Source organism: Pogoniulus pusillus, chromosome 4 (assembly GCF_015220805.1).
Source record: "Pogoniulus pusillus isolate bPogPus1 chromosome 4, bPogPus1.pri, whole genome shotgun sequence".
NCBI lineage: Eukaryota > Metazoa > Chordata > Aves > Piciformes > Lybiidae > Pogoniulus > Pogoniulus pusillus.
In genome coordinates, this window is record NC_087267.1 from 12,733,406 (window position 1) to 12,758,026 (window position 24,621).

At 42.5% G+C, this 24,621-nt stretch overlaps 1 protein-coding gene across 5 annotated transcripts in view; it reads left to right on the plus strand.

Moving 5' to 3' along the window:
• TMEM117 (transmembrane protein 117) overlaps positions 1-24,621 on the plus strand; it is a 336,585-nt gene that overhangs the window by 94,915 nt on the left and 217,049 nt on the right. For all 5 annotated transcript variants that reach the window (XR_010302061.1, XM_064142216.1, XM_064142218.1 and 2 more), the window contains one exon: positions 19,061-19,160. Coding sequence is in view for 4 of the 5 variants with exons in the window: in XM_064142216.1 (XP_063998286.1) it covers positions 19,061-19,160 (100 nt within the window). In the remaining variant the exon portion in view is untranslated. The remainder of the gene's footprint in view (positions 1-19,060; positions 19,161-24,621) is intronic.

Here is a 24,621-nt window from a genome sequence, read left to right on the forward strand (position 1 = left end):
TACTGAAATGTACTCCTGTGTATATTCATCTCTTAATTTGCTTTCCATCAACTTTGTCAGTCTAGTTTTCCATCTCTCTTGCCCCTCTTCCTTCTTTTAAATATATATTCTTTAAATATTCTGCTTCTCCTTTGCATATGACATTCTCTGGTTTGGGCTGATTGATGATCACCCTGTGGCCTTTGTCAAACTCAGCATTGGGATACAGAGGAATCCCAGTGTCCACTGGTAGAGTACAGTGTTTATGAAGAAGCAACTGAGCAGAGTCTCTCCGAGGGCCTTTGCTCCAGTTCTTTTAGGCTTTGCCTATATGCAATACAAAGATTCTATGGGAAGCAGTGTTTATATTTTGATTTAACTTTATTCTTCATATTTTGACTTGTTCTATCTTTCAATGTCAAAAAGTTAACCTATATTCTACATAAGTAGTATATACCTGTGTGTATGGTTAACTGTTAATTATTCATGTTACAATAAAATACTTACATTTGTCTTATTTTGTGGAGGATATTTAACAGATGCTAAATGAAGCAATGATGACATGATCACAGGATGTTAAGGGTTGGAAGGGACCTCCGTAGATCCTCAAGTCCAATTAAACTGCCAGAGCAGAACCACAATTTAATGCAGGTCACACAGGAATGCATCCAGATGGGTCCTGGAAGTCTCCACTCCACAACCTCTCTGGGAGCCTGTTCCAGTGCTCTGACCCTTCAGTAAAGAAGTTCCTCCTCATGTTGAAGTGGAACTTCCTCTGCTGTAGATTGTATCCATTGCCCCTTGTCCTTGATGTGGAGTTAAAATTAAGTGCTCTCTTCCTTCTCTTCAGAAAGATACATATCAGCATATGCTTTATTTTACTGAGCTCCAATGACAGTATAGGAAGAGGAAAATCTATGTTTGCATAGAAGTGTTGTGTGCCAAATCCTTGGCTGTGTTAACACTGTGTTAAATGAATGAGATCTTGGCACAACTGAAGGAAACCACTTTGGACCAGAAATCTGGAGTAATCACGTGTAAACTCATTCTCTAGTGCACTTTTCAGTTTTTTTTTCAGAGATTTAAGTACTGTTAACTTAGCTTTTAGTAAGGGATTTAGGTTTAAATAAATAAGTGTAAATAAATGTAACTTAATGCCGGTTAGCCCTGTTTAATAGGAAAGATTGAATCAATCCTTCTCTTGAATTGCCTTGGGGGTGCTGATTGATAACCGCCTGAACATGAGCCAGCAGTGTGCCCAGGTGGCCAAGAGAGCCAGTGGCATCCTGGCCTGCATCAGGAATGGTGTGGTCAGCAGGAGCAGGGAGGTCATTCTGCCCCTGTACTCTGCACTGGTTAGACCTCACCTTGAGTACTGTGTTCAGTTCTGGGCCCCCCAGTTTAGGAAGGACATTGAGATGCTCGAGCGTGTCCAGAGAAGGGTGACGAGGCTGGTGAGAGGCCTTGAGCACAGCCCTATGAGGAGAGGCTGAGGGGGCTGGGATTGTTTAGCCTGGAGAAGAGGAGGCTCAGGGGTGACCTTATTGCTGTCTACAACTACCTGAGGGGTGGTTGTGGCCAGGGGGAGGTTGCTCTCTTCTCTCAGGTGGCCAGCACCAGAACAAGAGGACACAGCCTCAAGATACACCAGGGGAGATTTAGGCTTGAGGTGAGGAGAAAGTTCTTCACTGAGAGAGTCATTGGACACTGGAATGGGCTGCCCAGGGAGGTGGTGGAGTCGCCGTCCCTGGAGCTGTTCAAGGCAAGATTGGACGTGGCACTTGGTGCCATGGTCTAGCCTTGAGCTCTGTGGTAAAGGGTTGGTCTTGATCTGTGAGGTCTCTTCCAACCTTGTTGATACTGTGATACTGTAACTTTTTTTTTACATTATCTGCTTTATTTATTACTAATTGCTCGTTTGATGGATCTGTCAATAATCTAGCAATTAAGAAATCTTCACCTTATTCTCAGACTTTCTTGAAGACCAATCTCCTTTTTACTCATTCTAGAAAAATAACACAAGCTCCAAGGAAGGTACTATTTAACCACCATTCCCTTTTAAATAAATGTGTACTTCTGCAGTGCAAAGCAGAAGGACTCTGCCTCGCTATCTATCCATTCAGACTCATATATTTTCATTCATTCCTTTCAAATATTGGTTGTCTTCAGAGAATAAGTCAAGGACTACACATCATTTAAAAAAATAGTTTAGTTGAATCACCTGTTCTACAACCTTGACACTTACACAGTATTTTTTTTGCCTTTTGACTAATATTGATATAGAATCTTAGGCTGGTTTTGATCATTTAAAATAGTCATTACAGGACCTACACAGTCATTTTTTCACAACTTGGCATCCTGGCCTGCATCAGGAGCAGTGTGGCCAGTAGGATGAAGGAGGTTATTCTGCCCCTGTACTCAACACTGGTCAGGCCACACCTTGAGTCCTGTGTCCAGTTCTGGGTTCCTCAATTCAAGAGAGATGTTGAGGTGCTGGAACATGTCCAGAGAAGGACAACAAAGCTGGTGAGGGGCATGGAACTCAAACCCTCTGAGGAGAGGATGAGGGAGCTGGGGTTGTTTAGCCTGGAGAAGACGAGGTTCAGGGGTGACCTGAGCTGTCTACAACTACCTGAAGGGACATTGTAGCCAGGTGGGGGTTGGCCTCTTCTCCCAGGCAACCAGCAACAGAACAAGGGGACACAGTCTCAGGTTGTGCCTGGGGAAGTATAGGCTGGATGTTAGGAGGAAGTTCTTCCCAGAGAGAGTGATTTGCCATTGGAATGGGCTGCCCAGGGAGGTGGTGGAGTCACTGTCCCTGGAGGTGTTCAAGCAAAGCCTGGCTGAGGCACTTAGTGCCATGGTCTAGATGGCTAGCTAGAGCTGGGTGCTAGGTTGGACTGGATGATCTTGGCGGTCTCTTCCAATCTGGTTGATTCTTTTCTATTCTACATGCTGTGGACTTGATTCATGAGAAAACATGAGGAATTTCCTGTGGAAAAAAATATTTAAATAGAAAATGGAAAACTGGTAAATCAGTTTTGATAGTAATTAGCCTTAAATTACCTTACTATTGAAAGGAAATGTTTTCATATCTGTAGTTAAACTTTGAATCCTCTAAAGGAATATCTGGCCTTATTCCTTGTTGTAGCTTGGGGTAGAAATACATTTTACTGAAAGAAAATCTTGCACAATAAATGCTAATCCAAAGTGGTTTGGACATCAAACATTTTTCAGTCTCCCAAGAATTTTTTTGCAGATTAGAAGGATTTCCTGTCCTAAAGCAGCAAAAGAAATGAAAATAATGAAAATGCTTATGATATGCAAATTTGGAAAGAAAACTGGAATGATCCCAGAAGCAGGTTAAAAATAAAATCAAGATAAATACTTCTAAGTATAAATAACACAATTTCTAAATAAACCCTCAAGATTATTTACAATTTGAACTGACAAAGTTCTTTGGCATTTTGCAAACATTGTCATTTTTCAGACTTTCCCCCTCTCCTCCCTAGTCTATTTACAGCCAAGTGTTCCTTCAAGTGACTGCACATTTTGCATGACCCATGTGGTAGGGTTAAAATTACCCCCCGAAATAAAATCACCAGACTAGTTCAGAAGATTTGGAAGTAAGATAAAGCTATATATTTACAGCAAAAAAAAAAAAAGAAATCTAAAAGCATATAATACAATGCTTATGTAAAAAATATATTTACATAGATTTATAATTATTTACAGTTTAGAAATAACACAAAGATGTCCCCCTGGACAAACCCAGAAGTGGCCAACAGCCACCTTCTTCTCCCCCCACCCAGAGAGAAAACCAGGCCCCTCTGTTATCTACCCAGCCAAGGTTAATGTAGCCATGCAAGATCATAGAATCATAGAATCAACCAGGTTGGAAGAGACGTCCAAGATCATCCAGGCCAACCTAGCACCCAGCCCTAGCCAGTCAACTAGACCATGGCACTAAGTGCCTCATCCAGTCTTTTCTTGAAGACCCCCAGGGACGGTGCCTCCACCACCTCCCTGGGCAGCCCATTCCAATGGGAAATCACTCTCTCTGTGAAGAACTTCCTCCTAATATCCAGCCTATACCTACCCTGGCACAACTTGAGACTATGTCCCCTTGTTCTGTTGCTGGTTACCTGGGAGAAGAGGCCACCCCCCACCTGGCTACAATGCCCTTTCAGGTAGTTGTAGACAGTAATAAGATCACCCCTGAGCCTCCTCTTCTCCAGGCTAAACAGGCCCAGCTCCTTCAACCTCTCCTCATAGGATTTGTGCTCACAGGGGAAAAGAAGAGGAGGAGGCAGGAGACAGTATAGTTTGTGGAGCAGACTTTATACTAGTCCAAAAAATGAATGAAATGACGTAGGCATCTATTATTTTTCTTTTACAACCAACCCTCTATTTTATTTACTTTTTGCCTTTTTTGTTTTTTTTCTATTCAACATTTCTGGAATTTTCCTATTCTATAATTATAATATAGAATGACTAGAGTGTTAGCTCTAAACTACCACAACCCACTGTTTTGTAACAATAGTAATAGCAAACTGATCATTTTCTACTCCTGATAACTTTGAAGAAAGACAGAGGTACCATCAGCACTGGTAGCACAAGCACACAAGCTAAATCAAATATCTTATCATAGAATCCTAGAATCCTAGAATCAACCAGGTTGGAAGAGACCTCCAAGACCACCCAGTCCAACCTGTCCCCCAGCCCTATCCAATCAACTAGGCCATGGCACTAAGTGCCTCATCCAGGCTTTGCTTGAACACCTCCAGGGATGGCGACTCCATCACCTCCCTGGGCAGCCCATTCCAATGGGAAATCACTCTCTCTGTCAAGAACTTCCTCCTAACATCCAGCCTATACTTCCCCTGGCACAACCTGAGACTGTGTACCCTTGTTCTGTTGCTGGTTGCCTGGGAGAAGAGGCCAACCCCCACCTGGCTACAACCTCCCTTCAGGTAGTTGTAGACAGCAATGAGGTCACCCCTGAGCCTCCTCTTCTCCAGACTAAATAACCCCAGCTCCCTCAGCCTCTCCTCATAGGATTTGTGTTCCAGGCCCCTCACCAGCTTTGTTGCCCTTCTCTGGACATGTTCCAGCACCTCAACATCTCTCTTGAATTGAGGGGCCCAGAACTGGACACAGTACTCAAGGTGTGGCCTGACCAGTGTTGAGTACAGGGGCAGAATAACCTCCCTTGTCCTACTGGCCACACTGTTCCTGATGCAGGCCAGGATGCCATTGGCTCTCTTGGCCACCTGGGCACACTGCTGGCTCATCTTCAGCCTAGTATCTATCAGTACTCCCAGGTCCCTTTTTTTCCTGGCTGCTCTCCAGCCACTCTGTCCCGAGCCTGTTGTGCTGCCTGGGGTCATTGTGGCCAAAGTGCAGAACCCTGCACTTGGCCTTGTTAAATTTCATCCCATCTTCATGTCTCATGTAAAAAGTAATGTGAATAGATTTGAAATAGTAATTAAAAGCCTGTGTGTCAAGGAAATAATCTTCTAGCCAGTTGAGGATGCCTTCTCTGCTTTGTGTACTTGGATATATCTCTGCAGTAAAACTGTGGAGGCAAAAATGTCAAAATTAAAACTTATCATGCCATACTGATATGATAAAAACAAAACCAAAACTGACCAAAATAAAACCCTACAACAACAACAAAATGGTTTTTGCCATTTAGTAGAATTTGCACTCTTCCAGCAGATGTTGGGAAATATTTCTTCAGTGTAAGGGTTGTCAAACATTGGAATGGTCTGCCCAGGGCATTTGTGGTGTCACTATCCCTGTAGGTGTTTAAGCAGTGTGTGTGGACTTGGTGCTTACGAACATGGTTTGTGTTGACCCTTCAGTGCTGGGTCAAGGATTGGACTGGATGATCTTTGAGATTTCTTTGAACCAGATCTATTCTGTGATTCTGTGTGATTCTCTTTATGTACTTCAATACAAATTGTAAGATGAGTCATGTGCCAGTCTCCACTGCATTAAAAATGGGCATCCATATGCAGGTTGCATTCACTTGTGTTCTCAAGTACTTCTCAAGTTTTAATTCCACCCAGGAGGAGGTTCAAATACTGGTCCAGCATTTGCTGTAGTGAAGCATTTAATCTTTTCCAGTTACAAAGATATAGGTTCTTGCCATGCCTTCTGCAGTTCAGTAAAACACTAGAAGGCTCCTGGTTGGTGCCGAGAGAATAGTTCTTTAACCCCTTGCCATTCAGCTGCAGGGCATTAATGGTTCCTGAAAACAGTGTTGAAGGAAGACACATGGGTTTTGCTCCTCCCAGTCGCTACAGCAGACCCTTGAAATTCAAATAATATTAAAGACTTCTTATAAAGTGTCACGGAGGGGTATTCTGCCACCTACGCAGGTTGTGGTGGAGGGGAGAAATTAATTGATGCAAGAGGATATTTTATAAAAATGTATATATTTATTAACTTCAATATTTTCAACTCTCACCGCCCCCAACCACTGAACTTTCGTATTAATATTTGTTCTACATGGTTGTGAAGACATTATGGGAATATATATACCAAACATTAACTATTATAACAACTAGCATACATTCAAACTATTAACAGAGAGAGTTTTCCCTGCGGCTTTAATGCTGCTTGGGGTCACATACTGCTTGCCCAGCAAGGGTGCTCTATGGCAGAAGTAATAGAAATTACAGAGGCATTAAATTATTTACTTACAATTCTGATTAATCAATAATCACCCTCCGGGGCTACATCACAGCCTATGCCTAGTGTCCAATTCTTCAGGGTCTCTGCCTGTGGACTTTGAGGCTGGAATTCTCTGGCTTCAGGGGAAATGACAGTCTCTGACCTTATGCTGCTGGATCCTTCTGGATGTTCTCTCCAGGGATACGTAGGCAGGATCTCAGGTGCAGAGGCAGGACTCCGTGCAGTCTGAGCACAGGTCTAATGCTGGCTACTCAGGCTGATCGTATGCAGACAAGTGGCTCTGCTCCTGGCAACTTGAGGCAATGACGCACACGGGGCAATCATAGAAAAGCAGGCATAAGTGAGCTCTGCACGTATATACACAGGCAGGCAGACAAGAAGAACAACCTCCCTTGTCCTACTGGCCACATTGTTCCTGATCCAGGCCAGGATGCCACTGGCTCTCTTGGCCACCTGGGCACACTGCTGGCTCATGTTCAGGCGGGTATCAATCACCAGCCCCAGATCCCTCTCTGTCTGGCTGCTCTCCATCCACTCCGACCCCAGCCTGTATCTCTGCATGGGGTTGTTGTGGCCAAAGTGCAGCACCCTGCACTTGGAGCTATTGAACCCCATCCCATTGGACTCTGCCCATCTGTGCAGGCGGTCAAGGTCCCACTGCAGAGCCCTTCTGCCCTCCAACTCAGTCACATCTGCCCCCAGCTTGGTGTCATCTGCAAACTTGCTGATGACTGACTCGATGCCCTCATCCAGATCATCTATGAAGATGTTAAAGAGGATGGGGCAGCTGTGTAGATCTTCTCAAACGAACTGAATCTGGTAACTAAAACGAAATTAATTTCTGTATGTAAATTTGGGGGCGGGTTTTTGGGAAATAAAATAATTCTATTTTTATATAAGTTCCTGACTCAGCCACATTAATTCCCTGCCTCCACAACAGGGAGGCTTCCTCTTCTGGTTGCTGCTTCTGGGTTTCAGGGTTTTGGGTGTTGGCTTTTTCACAGGGATCATGAGGAGTAGGAGTGGGGGTAGCTGCTGCTTTGCTTTTATGCTGGGGGTGTTCTTGTGTATTTTGCTGTGCTTTGTCTGCAAATAGGCTGAGTTAATCACTCATTATATTATTAGATTATTAGCTAAGGCAGTTTGTGTTATCTTGTTTGTTCAGTTGCATTTCAGTTCATTGCATTTGTGTTACCTCCTTTGTTCAGTAAACTCTTATCTCGCTATCTCCACCCTCTCTTTTCCCTCTCTTCTGTGTTGGGGGAGCAGGCAGGTTAACCCTTGCATTACACCAGTGCAGACTGCTGCTTACAGAGTCCATTTAGTGATTTATACTAATTGCAGATTGCTGTAATTTCCCCTTTGCAATAATACCACAATTACTGGTTTATTTAGTGTTATAATCATGCATTGAAACTTCTCTGCCATCCCTAAACCCAAAACAAATAGAAATTACCAAGTATTGCTGGAATTCACAGAAGTTTTACATGTTATCAAAACATTAGGTCAAATTAAATTTTGTTTCTATAATATACAAAATATATACATTATATATAATTATATCTAATATATAATATAATTTTGTTTATATAATTACAAATTATTTATGTAATTTCATTTTGTTTACATTCTGGCAATGACATGAGCAGTTCTCTTCCTTTTTTTGCTAATGAATTATTAATTTTCTTCTGAGAATATTACTGCATGTCTGTCCTTAACCCATCTTAACTGTGCTGAAATGTCAACACTTTTAATGGACCCATTCAGCAGCGTTCAACCAGTGCAACATCATTCAAAGCCACTCTTGCTAGTATCTTACCAGGTTTAAAAATCAAGCAAGTACATATTTTAAAGAAAAGGTTTTACTGTGCCTTCCTCTTGATAAGTTTCTAACATACCTTAACCTTGACAGATGTACAGAGAAGGGCAGCAAAACTGGTGAGGGGCCTGGAACACAAACCCTATGAGGAGAGGCTGAGGGAGCTGGGGGTGTGGAACCTGCAGAAGAGGAGGCTCAGGGCAGACCTCATTGCTGTCTGCAGCTACCTGAAGGGAGGTTGTAGCCAGGTGGGGTTGGGCTCTTCTGTCAGGCAAGCAGCAAGAGAACAAGGGGACACAGTCTCAAGTTGTGGTGGGGAAAGTATAGGCTGGATGTTGTTAGGAAGTTCTTCCCAGAGAGAGTGATTGGCATTGGAATGGGTTGCCCAGGGAGGTGGTGGAGTTGCCGTCCCTGGAGGTGTTGAAGCAAAGCCTGGCTGAGGCACTTAGTGCCATGGTCTGGTTGATTGTCTAGGGCTGGGTGCTAGGTTGGACTGGATGATCTTGGAGGTCTCTTCCACCTTGCTTGATTCTATGATTCTATGATTCTATGATTCTATGATTCTATGATTCTATGTTCCTTAGTTTCTGTTAATGTCGTTTTCAGGTTTTAGTAGTGACCTTTTAAATGTCACATACCAAACAAGTTAGCTGCAATTTAAGATATGCAAATCTGCATTTAACAGAATGTTAATGTTATTTTCAAATTTTAGTAGCTGATTTTTAAATATCACGTGCCAAACAATAAGCATTGTAAGATAAGCAAATCTACATTTAGTACTCTCTTACATTAACAAACAAACAAACAAGCAAAAAAGAAATGCAAACAGGCAACAACAAAAGCAAAACAAAGGGCAACCATTTACAGTATTTTTAGAGGTTTTAGAAACCCTGAGCATACATTTTTCTTCAATGTGCATGTGCATAATTGCTACAGTTTAGGACTAGGGTCCTAAATGTAAATAGTTTTCTAGAGAATGCAGAGAGTTCAGGTGGATGGACTCTGCTCTCAAAGGGGCTAAACAAAGTATAAGGGATATGTTTATCCCATTCCATTGCACTGAGAAAATTCTATATCATTTGGAGTTTGGAATCATAGAATCATAGAATCAACCAGGTTGGAAGAGACCTCCAAGATCATCCAGGCCAACCTAGCACCCAGCCCTAGCCGGTCTACTAGACCATGGCACTAAGTGCCTCATCCAGGCTTTTCTTGAACACCTCCAGGGATGGTGCCTCCACCACCTCTTTGGGCAGCCCATTCCAATGGCAAATCACTCTCTCTGTGAAGAGTGTCCTTGTTCTTTTTCCCCCTGCCTCTCTCTCTGGCCTTGCTTGCTTCTGTGAGATGACTATTGGTTGGGTTATGTTGCAGTAGGAGGTAAGGCAATGTGGCCTTGCAGGCTGCAGTGTCCAGGGGGGTAGCTGGGCTATTGTCTGGTTGTATATGTATATATATGTATCTGTATACCTTGATAACCTTTTATATTTGGACTACTTTTGTAAAGAATAATTTCATTTTACTTCCAACTTCTGAGTAATGTGATAACTTACCTTTGGGAGGGCAAATCCCAAATTCTAAGTGGTGTAAACCCACCACAATAATTTATCTTGGCTTTTAGCAACTTGTTAAAAATCAGCACTCATTATCCTTCTCATGATGCATATGGCAAAGGCTGAGACTGCAAAATTCTGTGTCTGCAGAATGTGTTTGAGTATGATGAATCAGGATCCTCTTTAAACCCTCAAAATGGGTATGCACAAGGCCACTTGTCCTATTTGTGTCTTAGAACATTTGTGCTAGCATTTTGGACCTTTTTACTGTAAAATTGTTTTGATTACATAGTATATAGGCAAATGAAGTGAATCAAATGAAGCATGTAATGTGCCAGCTCATACTACAGCTTTTTGGACTAGTTGGGAAATTTTATTAGCCTATTAAAAGTGATGCTAAAAATGATACAGTTCTCTTAATTTGATTGTTCACTAAAACAGTTTTCAATAAGCAATACATTTAACTGTAAATAAATAACTTCATTCTCTACTGTAATATCAACTCATCATGTAAGAGACAACCCTTTATTTGATTGCTTCAGTAAAAACACCTTAGTGGTTATAGTGAAAGCATAACCTGCTCCACTGCTTGTGCCTGTGTGAGTGTGTGATGGGAGCAGGTAAGATTGTGCTATGGATGTTTGAGTGAATTTATCTATTAGCACAGTAACAGCAGAGGTGTTTCATCCTGGCCTTGGCTGACTAGCATAACCTTTATGTGCTGCAGACAGGTGCTAAATGGACTCTGCGGCTTTTGGCTTTGTCTTGTCTGACTAAGCAGAATGTTCCTTGAAATGTTCCTGCGTGGCCTGAACTAAGAGGTCCTCTTTGCATGGGTATTGGACTCAATGATCACGGGAGGTCTCTTCTGTGATTCTATGACTCATGTGCTGATACACACTGCGTAAGAGTCAGAGAATCATAGAATGGTTTAGGTTGGAAGGGACCTCAAAGATCATCCACTTCCAACCCCCTGCCCCACAGGGACACTTCCCACCTCCCACTAGAGCAGGTAGCACGAGACCTCATCCAACCTGGCCTTGAACACCTCCAGGGAGGGAGCAGCCACAGCCTCCCTGGGCAACCTGTGCCAGTGTCTCACCACCCTCACTGTAAAGAAGCCTTTCCTAACATCTAGTTTAAATCTCCCAGTTTAAACCCATTACCTCTCATCCTGTCATTACATGACCTTGTGAATAGTTCTTCCCCAGATGTTCTGTAGGCCCCCTTCAGATACTGAAAGGCTACTCTAAGATCTCAAAGCCTTCTCTTTTCCAGGCTGAAGAGCCCCAGCTCTTGTAGCCTGTCCTCATAGCAGAGGTGCTCCAGCCCTCTGATCATCTTTGTGGTCCTCCTCTGGACTCTCTCCAACAGTTTGATGTCCTTCTTGTGTTGGGGGCTCCAAATCTGCACACAGTACTCCAGGGTGGGTCTGAAGAGAGCAGAGTAAAGGGGGGAGAAACACCTCCTTTGCCCTGCTGGACACACTTCTCTCACTTCTCTTGATGCAGCCCAGGACACGTTTGCTGTCTGGGCTGCAGGTGCACACTGCTGGCTATTGTGGAGCTTTTCATCAACCCAGACCCCCAGATCCTTTTCCTCAGGGCTGCTCTCCAGCCATTCGCCTCCCAGCCTGTATCTGTGCTTGGGATTGTGCTGACCCAGGTGCAGGACCTTACACTGGGCCCCTCTGGATGGCATCCCTGCCCTGCGGAAAGTCAACTGTGCCACACAGCTTGGTGTCATGTGCCGACTTGCTGAAGCTACACTCGATTCCTCTGTCCATATCAGTGGCAAAGATGTTAAACAGCACTGGTCCCAGCACTGACCCTTGAGGGACACCACTTGTCACTGGTCTCCAGGTGGACATTGTGCCATTGACTGGAAACTCTGTAAAATTTGGAAGAGATATCTCATGGACATAATAAATTTGGAAAATCAATGTGCTGAATTCTTGCTCAGGCACCTCTTACATTTTTTCACAGTTTATACTGTCCTTTCTTTTTGTTCACTTTGTACTTGTAGTGATGGAGAAAATTGTTGATCTGAAAGGAGAGAAATCAAGTTCCAGCTCTCATGTCATCCACAGCTTGTCTCTGACTTTATTTATGGCTTTTAAGGTTTGCCACAAAATGTGTGTGTAAGAAATTCTGTCATTGAATCACCCTAAGAGATTGTGCCAGCACTCACCGAATTTTGCCTTTAACCTGGGGAGGCTGCATCCCTCCCTTGTTGAGGTCCTTAACATTTTTGAATTTGGAGATCTCTAAGATGTTTCTAGTAGAGACATAGTCTCTCACACTTGCTGACAATAGCCCTGTCATTATGAGTTCCCTTTTGCAATTCTTATTTGTATTGTCCCTTAATGATGTCATACATGAAAATCATCTAAATTAATGTCTGCTTTGAGATGCTGTCAAATGTGTTGGTTATAGAGGCAGCTTAGAATGTCTATCACCATTAGCCAAAATGAATCTGTATGAATGCCACCTGGTCCCTAAAGAGGAGTCCAAACTCTTGGATGTCAAGTGCTTGAGTGTTGTTGAAATATGACTCACAAAAATGCACACAAGAAACAAGAAAACCATACAATTTGCAATAAAGAATCTGTATTAAGGACAGGACTGTTTTAAGTTCTGTCCCTACCTGCATAAAGCATGTCAGGATGAGCCTGCCCTTGAGTATCTCCAGCGATGGGGCCTCAACCACCTCCCTAGGCAACCTGTTCCAGTGTTCCACCACCCTCATAGTAAAGAACCTGTTCCTAGCATCCAATCTAAATCTGTGCTTCTCTAGTTTGAAGCCATTGCCCCTTGTCCTATTACCACAGGCCTTTGTAAGCACACATGCACTTCTTCTGTTAAGAGACAGAAATGCCATCCCATTTTTCAGTGGGCCTTGTCTTTGCAAAGCACTTCAGAAATGCAGCACCGCAGGCAAATCAAGTGGAGGAATAAACACTTTCTGAATGCAAGTCAACTTAGAATGTGGTAAAGAAGCCAAATGGCTTATTCCCGTGTAGAATGTGCAGCTCCTGTATGTGCCTGGCAGCAGAACTTTAAATGGCTTGGGAGCTTTAACAGCCAAGTCCCTCAAGGTAGGCAGACCTCAAGCCTGTAGACAGAAGAGCAGAGTCTTTGCAATATCACAGTTCAGTTGCCTGATTTCAGAAAAACATGTAAATAAGTTACCAAACAGCAGTGTGCCTGCTGAGCCTCTTGTGACTGTTTCCTCTTGATGTCTTCTCAAGCAAATCTCTAGTTCAGTGCCTCTTAATTCTCTCTGTTCTAGTGTCATATAAAAAGTTTAATCTGTACCTCAAAAAAGTGCACTGGGGATGGTTAGGGAGTGTATGAGCAGCTGTTGTGTTCTCTGTACTGTTTGTATGTATCTGTACATTATGCAACTTATAGGACAGTAGGTCTTGTTTCTGTCCATCTTCCATTTCTCTATGGCTCAGACTGAAGTTGCTAACAGGGATAGCTTTTCAGATGACCAAACTTCTACCAAGCATCTCTTCTGACATTCTGTCATTTTAGAGTGAAATATGGACCAGGAACTATATCTTCAGTCTTTTATATATGTTTTCAGTTATTCTGGTGCTCTTTGCTTCTGAATAATGGAATCTTGTGGCACATTGTCTAAACACACCTTTGCAGCCTGTGTGAACTCCTGTACTGTCACTTGTTGGCCATTGTCAAAGCATTTCACTTAGTCAGATGCACCAGGGAAGCTGAGTTCCACACAGATGGTTGGCTACCTAGAGGGAATGACAGATAATAAAACCATCTCACAAAATCATTTAACAGACTGCAGAACTTGTACAGACTTGTAATCACTCTATCACTCAATAGAAATGACATCCAGGCCTCCCATCCTTTTTGAAGATCATCCAGTTCTGTGGATGCGGCAGAACCACCATCTGTGGTGCTGTTCTTGTGCTTCGTACAGAACATCATGTGTGGTGTGTGCCAGTCCAGTGCCTTAGATACTCTGGGGTGTATAAGAGCCAGTTGAAGTGCAGCTAGGGTGTATCAAGAGTGCTAAAATGGCATTAGAAGGTAACTGAAGCCTCTCTGGGTTGTTTACGCTCTCGTTGCAGTTGCTGGAGATCTAGTATTCAGTCCAGATGGTCTGAGTTGTCAGATGTGTCATAGGCCTTAAAGAGATCCAGATATCTTTGGATTATCATCCAGAGAGCACACAGCATCTGGAATTATTTAGTCACATAAGTTCAGCAATATCTTTTGTTATGTGAGCATACTGTTTTGGTGCACTAGCCATCCTACAGCAGCATAATGCAAACAAATCCTTCACCCAGTGTGTCTACAGTAGCTTAAAGACAAATCTACATTTACTGATTTGGACTGAGTTCCATTGAGAGTTTAGAATCCTGTCTTACATTTAGATTTAAGTGTCTGAATTCAAGGCATATCCTGTTTTTAGATTCATGTGATGGTCAAGTAAGCACTGTTTCAGCACTGATTTCAGCCACAACTTCTGTTTTAGTGCCTAGAACAATGCTGATAGCACCACAGTGCCTTGTACATTGTTAGCCAACTTGGAATTCAAGACATTCCATTTACTTTCAAACTGTTTGTCATTTTGACATCTGCTTAAGTATCATCCTTCTTAAAATGTTCTGTTGTCTTCCTCTGGAGAGATTTCTCTGGGCTACTGCTGTTGTTTCCTTTTTTGCTGTTCTGCCCACTCTCTGCTGCTAAAACCAGAGAAGTACATAGAATTTGTACATCTTTTAATTACCTTTTACAACTACATGGATGCAGACAGCACCTTATAAGAGGAGGTTTTGACTCTGTTTTGGACCTACATTTCTCAAATCTCTTTTGATTCTTTTCTTCTTTTATATAACGCATGCCCACTAGATAGACTCAGGGAGCCCCTTTCTGCATGTGGCAGAAGGCAACAATGAATTACAAAGAGTCATTTACTCACACAATACTATTATTACCTGACTTGTGAGGCCAGCTACAGTTGCAAACAGTACCCAGATGCTTTCAGGGAATTTTTACTTGTCAGCTGCTGAGACTTCTTATTCTTCCCAGGCTTCAGAGTGCTGGGAAAGGAGGCAGACAATCTCTGACCCAGTCCCCTGGATGATCTGTGTATCTGGGACTTCCTGTTTTGGCAGGAGACATTCAGGTGTAGGCAGAATGTCTTGAAATGTGCAGTCTCAGCACAATTTCACTCTGGCTATGCAGGCCAATTGCGTAGAGGCATTTAGAGCCTGTCCCTGGTAAACTCGCAACAGTGGACTTTCCAGGACAACAATAAGGCAGTAAGCAGTGGCAGCAGGCAACAGCAGGCATGAATAGAATGGCAGAGCATGGCAGAGGACACTGCGTTACCTGCTCAACTCTTTTTATCAATGTAGCCAAGACCAATGAGCCTTTGGACACAGAATAGCCAATCAGAATGGCAGTTAGCCAAGCTTGACCATATTAGGGGAAACCATAGGCTTGCTTTACCCAAATTTGGGAAAAGCATAGGCCTTGCACAAGGCAGGCACAAGGCAAGTGTGTGTACCTTGTTTACCACAGGAGAAAAACACTCCTGCACAAGCCAGTATGTGTATAAGGCTATTTCTGGCCCATCAGGCCTACCATGACAGTCCTCCAAAGAGCACTTTCCCTGTCTTTGCAGCTTTCAGTTTTACTGTGAAAGGTTAATAGTGGGTTTGTCTGAAATCCCAGTTGCAAACTTGTCCTTTATCTACAGCATTCATAAGTATTGGCTCCTCAGCCTTTAATTATATACACTTGTGCTGCCCACTTCTGAAGAGCTTTTTACTCTATTACAAGTTTCAACTGCTATGTTTTTTTCCACTCACTGTTTTCTTAGGTTGTTCATGCAACCTGAATGTGCCTTACTACAGAGTACAGGTATGGCAAAGTGAATAGGAGCCTTGTGACAAGCTAGAGAGAATCTGGACTGACCATGACAGTTAACTGGAACCCAATAGCTATTAGCCTTTCTGCTAGGCACAGACATGGGTGCTAGCCAGGAAACAGTCACTGATTAATGGAAACTACCAGCTAAAGCTAGAAAGAAAGTGGCAATTTCTCCACAATAGAATTAATTTTACTTTTGATACTGTTGAAATATATGCCCTGGTAATATATCATCAGGCTAGCATGACTTTTTTTGGAAAGTGTGAGCTACTCTCAATTGTATTTAAACTAAAACTTGGAAATTAAACGTGAAGATTTTTTTTTTAAATTTTTTTTTTTTTTTTTTTAGCAACTGAAAGAATCATAGAATCATAGAATCAACCAGGTTGGAAGAGACCTCCAAGATCAGCCAGGCCAACCTAGCACCCAGCCCTAGCCAGTCAACCAGACCATGGCACTAAGTGCCTCATCCAGGCTTTGCTTGAACACTTTCAGGGACGGCGACACTACCACCTCCCTGGGCAGCCCATTCCAATGCCAATCACTCTCTCTGGCAAGAACTTCCTCCTAACATCCAGCCTATACTTCCCCCGGCACAACTTGAGACTGTGTACCCTTGTTCTATTGCTGGTTGCCTGGGAGAAGAGGCCACCTCCCACCTGGCTACAACCTCCCTTCAGGTAGTTGTAGACATCAATGAGGTCACCCCTGAACCTCGTCTTCTCCAGGCTGAACAACCCCAGCTCCCTCAGCCTCTCCTCATAGGATTTGTGTCTGTATTTAAAAAAAAAAATAATCTATGTTTAGAAATGAAAAAAATGCTGCAAAGAGCATAAAATACAAAGGAGGCAATGCTAATGGTCAATAAAATAGTTACTAAAATAGCTATGCATTTTTTTGCTATTTCTAACAAGATACTAAAAATATTTTCCCTGTTCCATGAGATGTTGTAGCTCTATTTTAATCAGTAAATTCACTTAAAATCAGAACAGATTATGCTCCTAAGAATGTCTATGCTATTTCAATTCTAGATGAAGGTCTGTCAATTCACATGCGTAATTTAGGCATTAATGACTTATAGACTATGCTGCACAATTGATACTGGGCTTCTTGGATGCTTCCATGTTTTATATGTTCATTTTCAAATTACAAAAGTAAAAACAATAACAATTAGGATGATCTGGTGCTTTCAAGGGCTTTCTATCTGTTTAAGCATTGTATCCAGCTTATATGATCTTACTATGAGCCTAAAGGTACTTTAAATACTTGTAAAAACAAGTGACTTCATGGAGATTTTCAATTTCCACTTTAAAAATAGCTTTTGTCTGGTCTTCTTGTTAATAACTACATTCAGTGACCAATGACCTCTCAACGTTTTTCGATGCTGTCTTGTGATTATCATCCTGCCATGGATGGCTGTGGCAGGCCTCCTATATGTGATGAGGCAATAAAAGGTACCCACAGGGCCTATTTTTGAGTGTTGTGCATTGAACGTGTGTTCATTTAGTTTCTGTATAGCTGTAATCATGTATAATGCATATGGGAAATGAGAATAAAATAAAGTCAGAACTGTGGGGTTTTTGTGTCTGTTTCACACTGATGAAGAAGAGTTTGCTTTTGGGAGCCAGTCCTTACAACTGACATTTATTGTTGTACCTTCTTTGTTAATGAGACACATTCTTAAGGAGTACAGGATGGATAATTTCATTCACAGATACTCTTAGAATGGCATACCCAAAAGGAAGGAAAGAAAAAATTTCCACGTTTCCCAATTATAAAGAGTCTGGCAGAATACATCTGGGAGGGGTGTGCTTGCCTGTTATCACTGTCTTCCCTAGGTATTTACTGTTGTCCTCTGATGGAGGCAGGGCAGTGGAACAGGGAGACTTTAGAAAAAAAGGATTGCATTTTTCTTAGTGACATATCAGCTGAAAAATCAGGAGGCATATGATGATAAGAGCTATTGTGGTATTCCATTTTACACATGTCATGAAAGTATTCACCAGCATTAATATTTCCACTCTAGAACATATTAACTTGTATCTAAGAAGTGATACAGTGCTATGCATGGATTTATGGTAGCAAGATCTATCATGTTTAGATTTTAATAGGATTGCTCTAGAACATGGGGATGAACTTGCATGAATCCAGTTGCAGAGCTGTGATCTCTGAGCCCTAGACCTTACAACATTCATAATAATGGAAATATTTGAATAGTGGATAATACGATGTTCCAAGCAGTTGTTAAATGTGAGTAGGTCACTTAGGCACAGGTTTTGAACTGGTGACTCCACCACCTCCCTGGGCAGCCTGTTAGAATCCCTGACCACTTTTTCGGTAAAAGTATTTTCCTAATACCCAATCTAAGCTGCTTTTGGCCCAGTTTGAGGCCAGCATTTGTTACTAGGGAGAAGAGATCAACATCCACCTCACTACAACCTCTAGTTGTGGAGAGCAATAAGGCCTATCCTCACCTTCCTTCTCTCCAGACTGATTGATCCCTTTCTCTCAGCCACTCCTTGGAAGACTTATTCTCCTGCACCTTCATGTTCCTTCTCTAATGAGAGGTCCAAAAATTTAACACAGAACTCAGGGTCTGGCCTCACCAGTGCCATGTACAGTAATTTCTCTACTCCTACTAGCTGCACTATTCTTGATACAGGTGAGGATATTGTTGGCCTTGGCTGCCTGAGCACACTGCTGGCTCATGTTCAGCCAGCTGTCAACCAGCACCTCCAGATCCTTTTCTACCAGGCAGCTTTCCATATTGCAGTTCCATTTGTACAAAGGAAGGCATGAAATGTGTATAACAATTTATATTTCCAGAAGCTTTGCATAATCCTAAGGTCTTTCATTATTTCAGCACCTTCAGCAGAGACATGGGCTGTAAAATCAAATTTGCATTTGCATTTCTGATTGGTATTGGCCCATCTTGGTTTGGTTCTCTTTCAAGACTCAACTCTAGCAGAAAAAGGGTTCTGAAAGGAATGGGAAAGCTTGCACAGCTAATCATAAATATTGTTACTAAAGCAAGTTCTTTATAACTGCATTAAGCAAACATGTATAGCTTACAGTCTGCATTCTTGTTTCCACAGTGCATATATTATAACAGACTTCATGGGCATCAGGAATGAAAATTTTATGAAGGTAGCTGCAGTTGGGACTTGGATGGGAGATTTTGTCACAGCATGGATGGTAAGAAACATAATCCTACATTTTAAAAGGAATATTTTTGCTGGTTTCAAGGGAAGGAAGAGAGCAGAAGAAAGAAAACACAATTTCTTGAAGTATTCAAGTGTTTCAACCCAGACAAGCAGAAAGTTAGCAAAGGCAAAGCAGCATTATGACAGGGTATTTAATTAGCTGGGAGTCCAGAAGAGTTTCAGTTGGAATATATTAGAGTGGTGTTTATTTTCTTCATCCTGTGAGTGGGAATTTTGCCATTGACTTTTGTGAGGACAGCACAGTGGCCTTTCTTTGCTATGAAGTAACCTCATGACTTGCTATTTGGTGAAAGAGTAATGGCTAGAGATAAGCCTAATTTAAAGGATTTTGTAAAGAGGAGACAAATCAACTGAAAGTGAGAAAGCAGTCACACCCCAGAATTTGTAAGCAGTCTCTTTGATGTGCCAGTTGTGCCAGGGTAGGTATAGGCTGGATATTAGGAAGAAGTTCTTCGCAGAGAGAGTGATTTGCCATTGGAATGGGCTGCCCAGGGAGGTGGTGGAGGCACCGTCCCTGGAGGTGTTCAAGCAAAGCCTGGATGAGGCACTTAGTGCCATGGCCTAGTTGATTGGTTAGGGCTGGGTGCTAGGTTGGAGTGGATGCTCTTGGAGGTCTCTTCCAACCTGGTTGATTCTATGATTCTATGATTCTATGTGAAACTTACCAGATCGAGTTTGTCTCTAATTTAGGATTTAGAAGAATAAAGTTTTCACTTGAATTATAATTGCTATAAAGATTCCCTCCTGAAATATGGGCAACACAAAGATCAGCTTAGTGAAAGAGAACTAGAAACTAACAGCTAGCTAGAACTGAACCAAAACATAGCATATGCAGGTGGTTTTATTATTCAGGAAAAGCATTTCTTAAACAAAGTGATGAAAAGGTGTTTGTTTGTTCTTTTTTTAAAGTAAGATTACTTTTTAATGATTAGTGTAAGCAAGAATTTTAACAGTTATGACTGTGACATTCATTTAAATTGGGGAAAGAAGTCCATGATTTTTCAGCTTGCAGAATTGGTTTAAATTAATCTATTTTTTTCCCCTAATGATTCATTGATACCTCTGTTTACTCAGAAAGATCAGCATCACTTCAGAGGAATTCATTAACATGTGGAACGTTGCCTGACAGTGAATTTTTATCACATATCACAAAAAGATCTCAGCACTGTATGTAGCTAGTGACTGCAGTAATTTCTGATGTAAGCAGAGAAAGAAGCAAAGATGGATACATTTTAGGACTGTGGTATGTGTTATGAGAAAATACTACAGAGGTAGTTTCAAGCAGGAGTGACTGTAAGATGCTAAAATTACAGTATCACAGTATCACAGTATCATCAGGGTTGGAAGAGACCTCACAGAGCTCAAGGCTAGACCATGGCACCAAGTGCCACGTCCCACCTTGCCTTGAACAGCCCCAGGGACGGCGACTCCACCACCTCCCCGGGCAGCCCATTCCAGTGTCCAATGACTCTCTCAGTGAAGAACTTTCTCCTCACCTCCAGCCTAAATTTCCCCTGGCGTAGCTTGAGGCTGTGTCCTCTTGTTCTGGTGCTGGCCACCTGAGAGAAGAGTGCAACCTCCTCCTGGCCACAACCACCCCTCAGATAGTTGCGGACAGCAATAAGGTCTCCCCTGAGCCTACTCTTCTCCAGGCTAACCAATCCCAGCTCCCTCAGCCTCTCCTCGTAGGGCTGTGCTCAAGACCTCTCACCAGCCTCGTCGCCCTTCTCTGGACACGCTCAAGCATCTCAATGTCCCTTCTAAACTGGGGGGCCCAGAACTGAACACAGTACTCAAGGTGTGGCCTGACCAGTGCAGAGTACAGGGGCAGAATGACCTCCCTGCTCCTGCTGACCACACCATTCCTGATGCAGGCCAGGATGCCACTGGCTCTCTTGGCCACCTGGGCACACTGCTGGCTCATGTTCAGGCGGGTATCAATCAGCACCCCCAGATCCCTCTCTGTGGGATTAAGAGTCTATAAAACTGTAGAGTCTTACAAGGGTCATATGAATTTCTGTCAGTTTATTTGCTGTCCTCCACTTATTTGGGACATACTATATGACAGAGAGAAGGAAAAAAAGCATGGAGAGTTCTTCAGTGTATTGTTAAGTATGTGTCACCAGTTTGTCTGAGATAAGTTATGTTCTGTGAAAAGGTGGCCATGAAAAGCAAATATGGAGCGAAAATTCTGTGTGTATGTATAGGGTTAACCCTCCAGGGGGAGTAACCCTGAACCTGACCCTAGGTGGTCTTGACCACTCCCCAGGGGTGGGCCTGAACACCACCAGGTGTTCCTCTGCACAGGAACTTCTGCTGAAATCATCTTTGCTGAAATCTGTAGCAAGTATGAGATGCTCTAAATAAGTCTCCGAAGAAGGGAATGGCTTCAATGCACCAACCATCTCACTGCACTTTTTCTTCTTTGAAGTCACAGAACTGTGTTCTGCACCTGCTTTGACATGCTCTCTTGCTCTCACAAAAAATGTACATTATGCTCTCCTGAAGAGTGCTGCTGAGGCAGACACCACAGAATTCGACACAGTAGGATGCCTTTGAAAAGAGACCTTGGAGTCCACCCAGAGAAGCCTATAAACTAGCAATTATGGCCACCTTCTGGGAGAGCATGAGCATGCTGAGAAAGGAGGATTCCAAGGCAGAATCTCTGATGATTCATGTCAGGTGCCCTCCTACCTCTCTGTAAAATTGAGCAATCTACTGCAACTGTGTTTTTGTAAGGAGGACAGTCCCAGGCATGCTCGAGTGTACCTGAGTGAATGGAATACAACTAGGGCCTCCTCTGTTCTTTGCAGTCTCCTGGTGAAGTGAAGCAGCCTGGTTTCCTTCTCCTTTCCAGGCACTGTTGACCTTTTCACTGTAAAGTACCCTCTTGTTCTCTACATTGGGCGATGGGGTTTTGTGCTCTCTAAAGATTACAAACTGGCCCTGCACTGTGAGTGATACTTGCACCACGTTGAGAGATTTGCTTACTAGCTGCCGTTGCTGCTTGCATTAAAGACATGTCTCTGCCTACAAGCCAAACATATGTGTGAGTCTAAGCAGTGGAAGTTTGTTGCATCTTCCTTAGGTCTTACTTGCTAGTATTACCAAAAGCCAAAGCAGTCAACAGCAGCCAGAGACTGGCACAAATCTCCATGAGTGTTCTGGGGGCTGATTCACTTGACAAGGGATCCTATTCCCATTTGCCTTCCTTCTGAAAGGTAATTTAATTGATACTATCATTTGCCTCATTAATTGAGAGATCACTGAGCACACGTCATTAGAAACAATTCTAAAATCAAGGAGTGGTTTGGTTTATTATTCTTCAAACTGGTGTGCACCACAACTGTGCTGAAATGTTCTTTTTAACAAGGAGAATCCAAGACTTCCTGGCTGTTCTTTGTGACACCTTTTATTTCAGTTTGACTCTTCCCTCACTTGTGACCATGGAGAATGCAAGGACCATTTTTATCTTCTATTTTCCTAATAGAGAAATTAAAAGGAAGTTAGAAAATTGTGTTTCCAGAATAGTCTGGATTGAGGGGTAGTAGGTCATCGTAGGTCATCATTTGTTCCACTGACCAGTCCAGGACTGACATAGATTCATCTTATCCACTTGGATGGATGGATTTGGAGGTAGAGACCTTCTAGATAAGACTTCTTGCCAAAACATAATATTGGGATTTCAAAAGGTTATTAGTGAGTGATGAATCCACACCTAGCTTTCCTCATCAGTGGAGCTGGATAATGACCCTCATATACACAAGTTGCCTGGGATTCTGTGAACTTTCTCAGGCGAAAGAGTCACATCATTAGGTGATCATGCCTACACATCACAACATATAACTTGTAGTGGAATGCTGCTCCCCTTAATAAAACTTATCTTTTCTTCCATAAGCAGGATTATCTCTTCTTTGAGATTCTCAGTGCTAGCTGAAAGAGCCCCAGGATATGTACTTACCTAGCCAAGTGGACTAGGTTTTCAGTCTTACAATTCCAGAAGACTCACATCATTATCTGTTCTGCCTTTGCTAGTTGTAAAAGAAATACTTTTTGTTCTTTTCTTGATCACATTCCTCTATTAGTTTGTTTTCTCTATTTTCCTCCTCCAGTGAAGGAGGCTCTCTGTTTTCCCATTTTATGAAGCAAGCACATCTTATGTGGTTATTGGGTAGCTAGTAGGGGGCCTATGGCTGGTTTATAAAGGACACTGTCACTCTGAAGCCTGCCTGTGTGGTGCTTGATGTTATTAACAATAGTAGATAGGTTTAAGTGAATGGCTACTGCCATGCGAGCATGTAGCAAATCTTCAGACTCCTAAACCAGAACTTCATTCAGTTATGTGCATCGTGTTACAACTCAGGCTACATGTACCAGAACTTAGCACCAAAATTCCAGCCAACTTAGCATTCTGCCTCAAAATGTGACTAGGAGCAGAAGCCTACCAGGACTGTTACAAACGAGCCAGTCATATATGGGAATGTCCTCTAATGCTCTCTCCAACTGCAATTTTGTGTGTATTATAATTCTCAATGGATATCTCTTCCTATTCCTGCCCAATCTCACCTTTAGGCCAATTCCATTTCTTAGAATCTACAGAATTTGTTGGCAGCAAGTCTCAGAGTCTACTGGAATGTTTGTTTTAGCTTCTTTCCTACTGATTTCATTTGATGCCTTTAGCTCTTTAATGAGGAGACAAACACTTCATCCCTGTATACCGCTTCCTCCCTAATGCTTTTAGTTTTGTAGATGTATATGTCATAGTTACTCTATCTCTTCTTTAGGCTGGTGATCTCTAGCCTGTTAAGTTGTTCCTCCAACACAAGCTGTTCCATGTATTTGATTATCTCTGTTGTCATTCTTTGCAGTTTCTCCAGTTTTGCTACGTCCTTCCGCATAGGGGGATCACACCTGCCCATGGTGTTCAAGTTGTGAATGAATGAGGGGTTTTACAGCGATATAATGACGTTCCCTCATTTTCAGTTCCTTTCCTAATTGTTCTTAACAGTCTTTGTGGGGAGGCATTGACAGTGTAGGGCAGTAAGAGCATGTTTTCATGGTACTGTATTATCATAACCTCAAGATCTTACTCCTAATCTATAACAGTCAGCTGAGGGTAAATCATTTCATAACAATTCATGATCCTGGAATTGTTTTGGCCCCTGTACATCACTTTACATCCATCTACAAAGAATTTAATCTGCCATTTTACTGCCTAGAAACTTACTTCTGTAAGCACCTTTCTCAATTCTTCACAGTCAGCAAGCCATCATCCTTATTACTGTGCATAACTTTATATCATTATAAAGCCTCACCTCACTGCTCACCTATTTTACCAGGTTGCTTAGGGATATAATGAATGACTGCATTCCCTGTGCAAATCCCTGTGGAACTCTGCTAATGACCTTCCTCCATTGCAAGAGCTGCCTGGC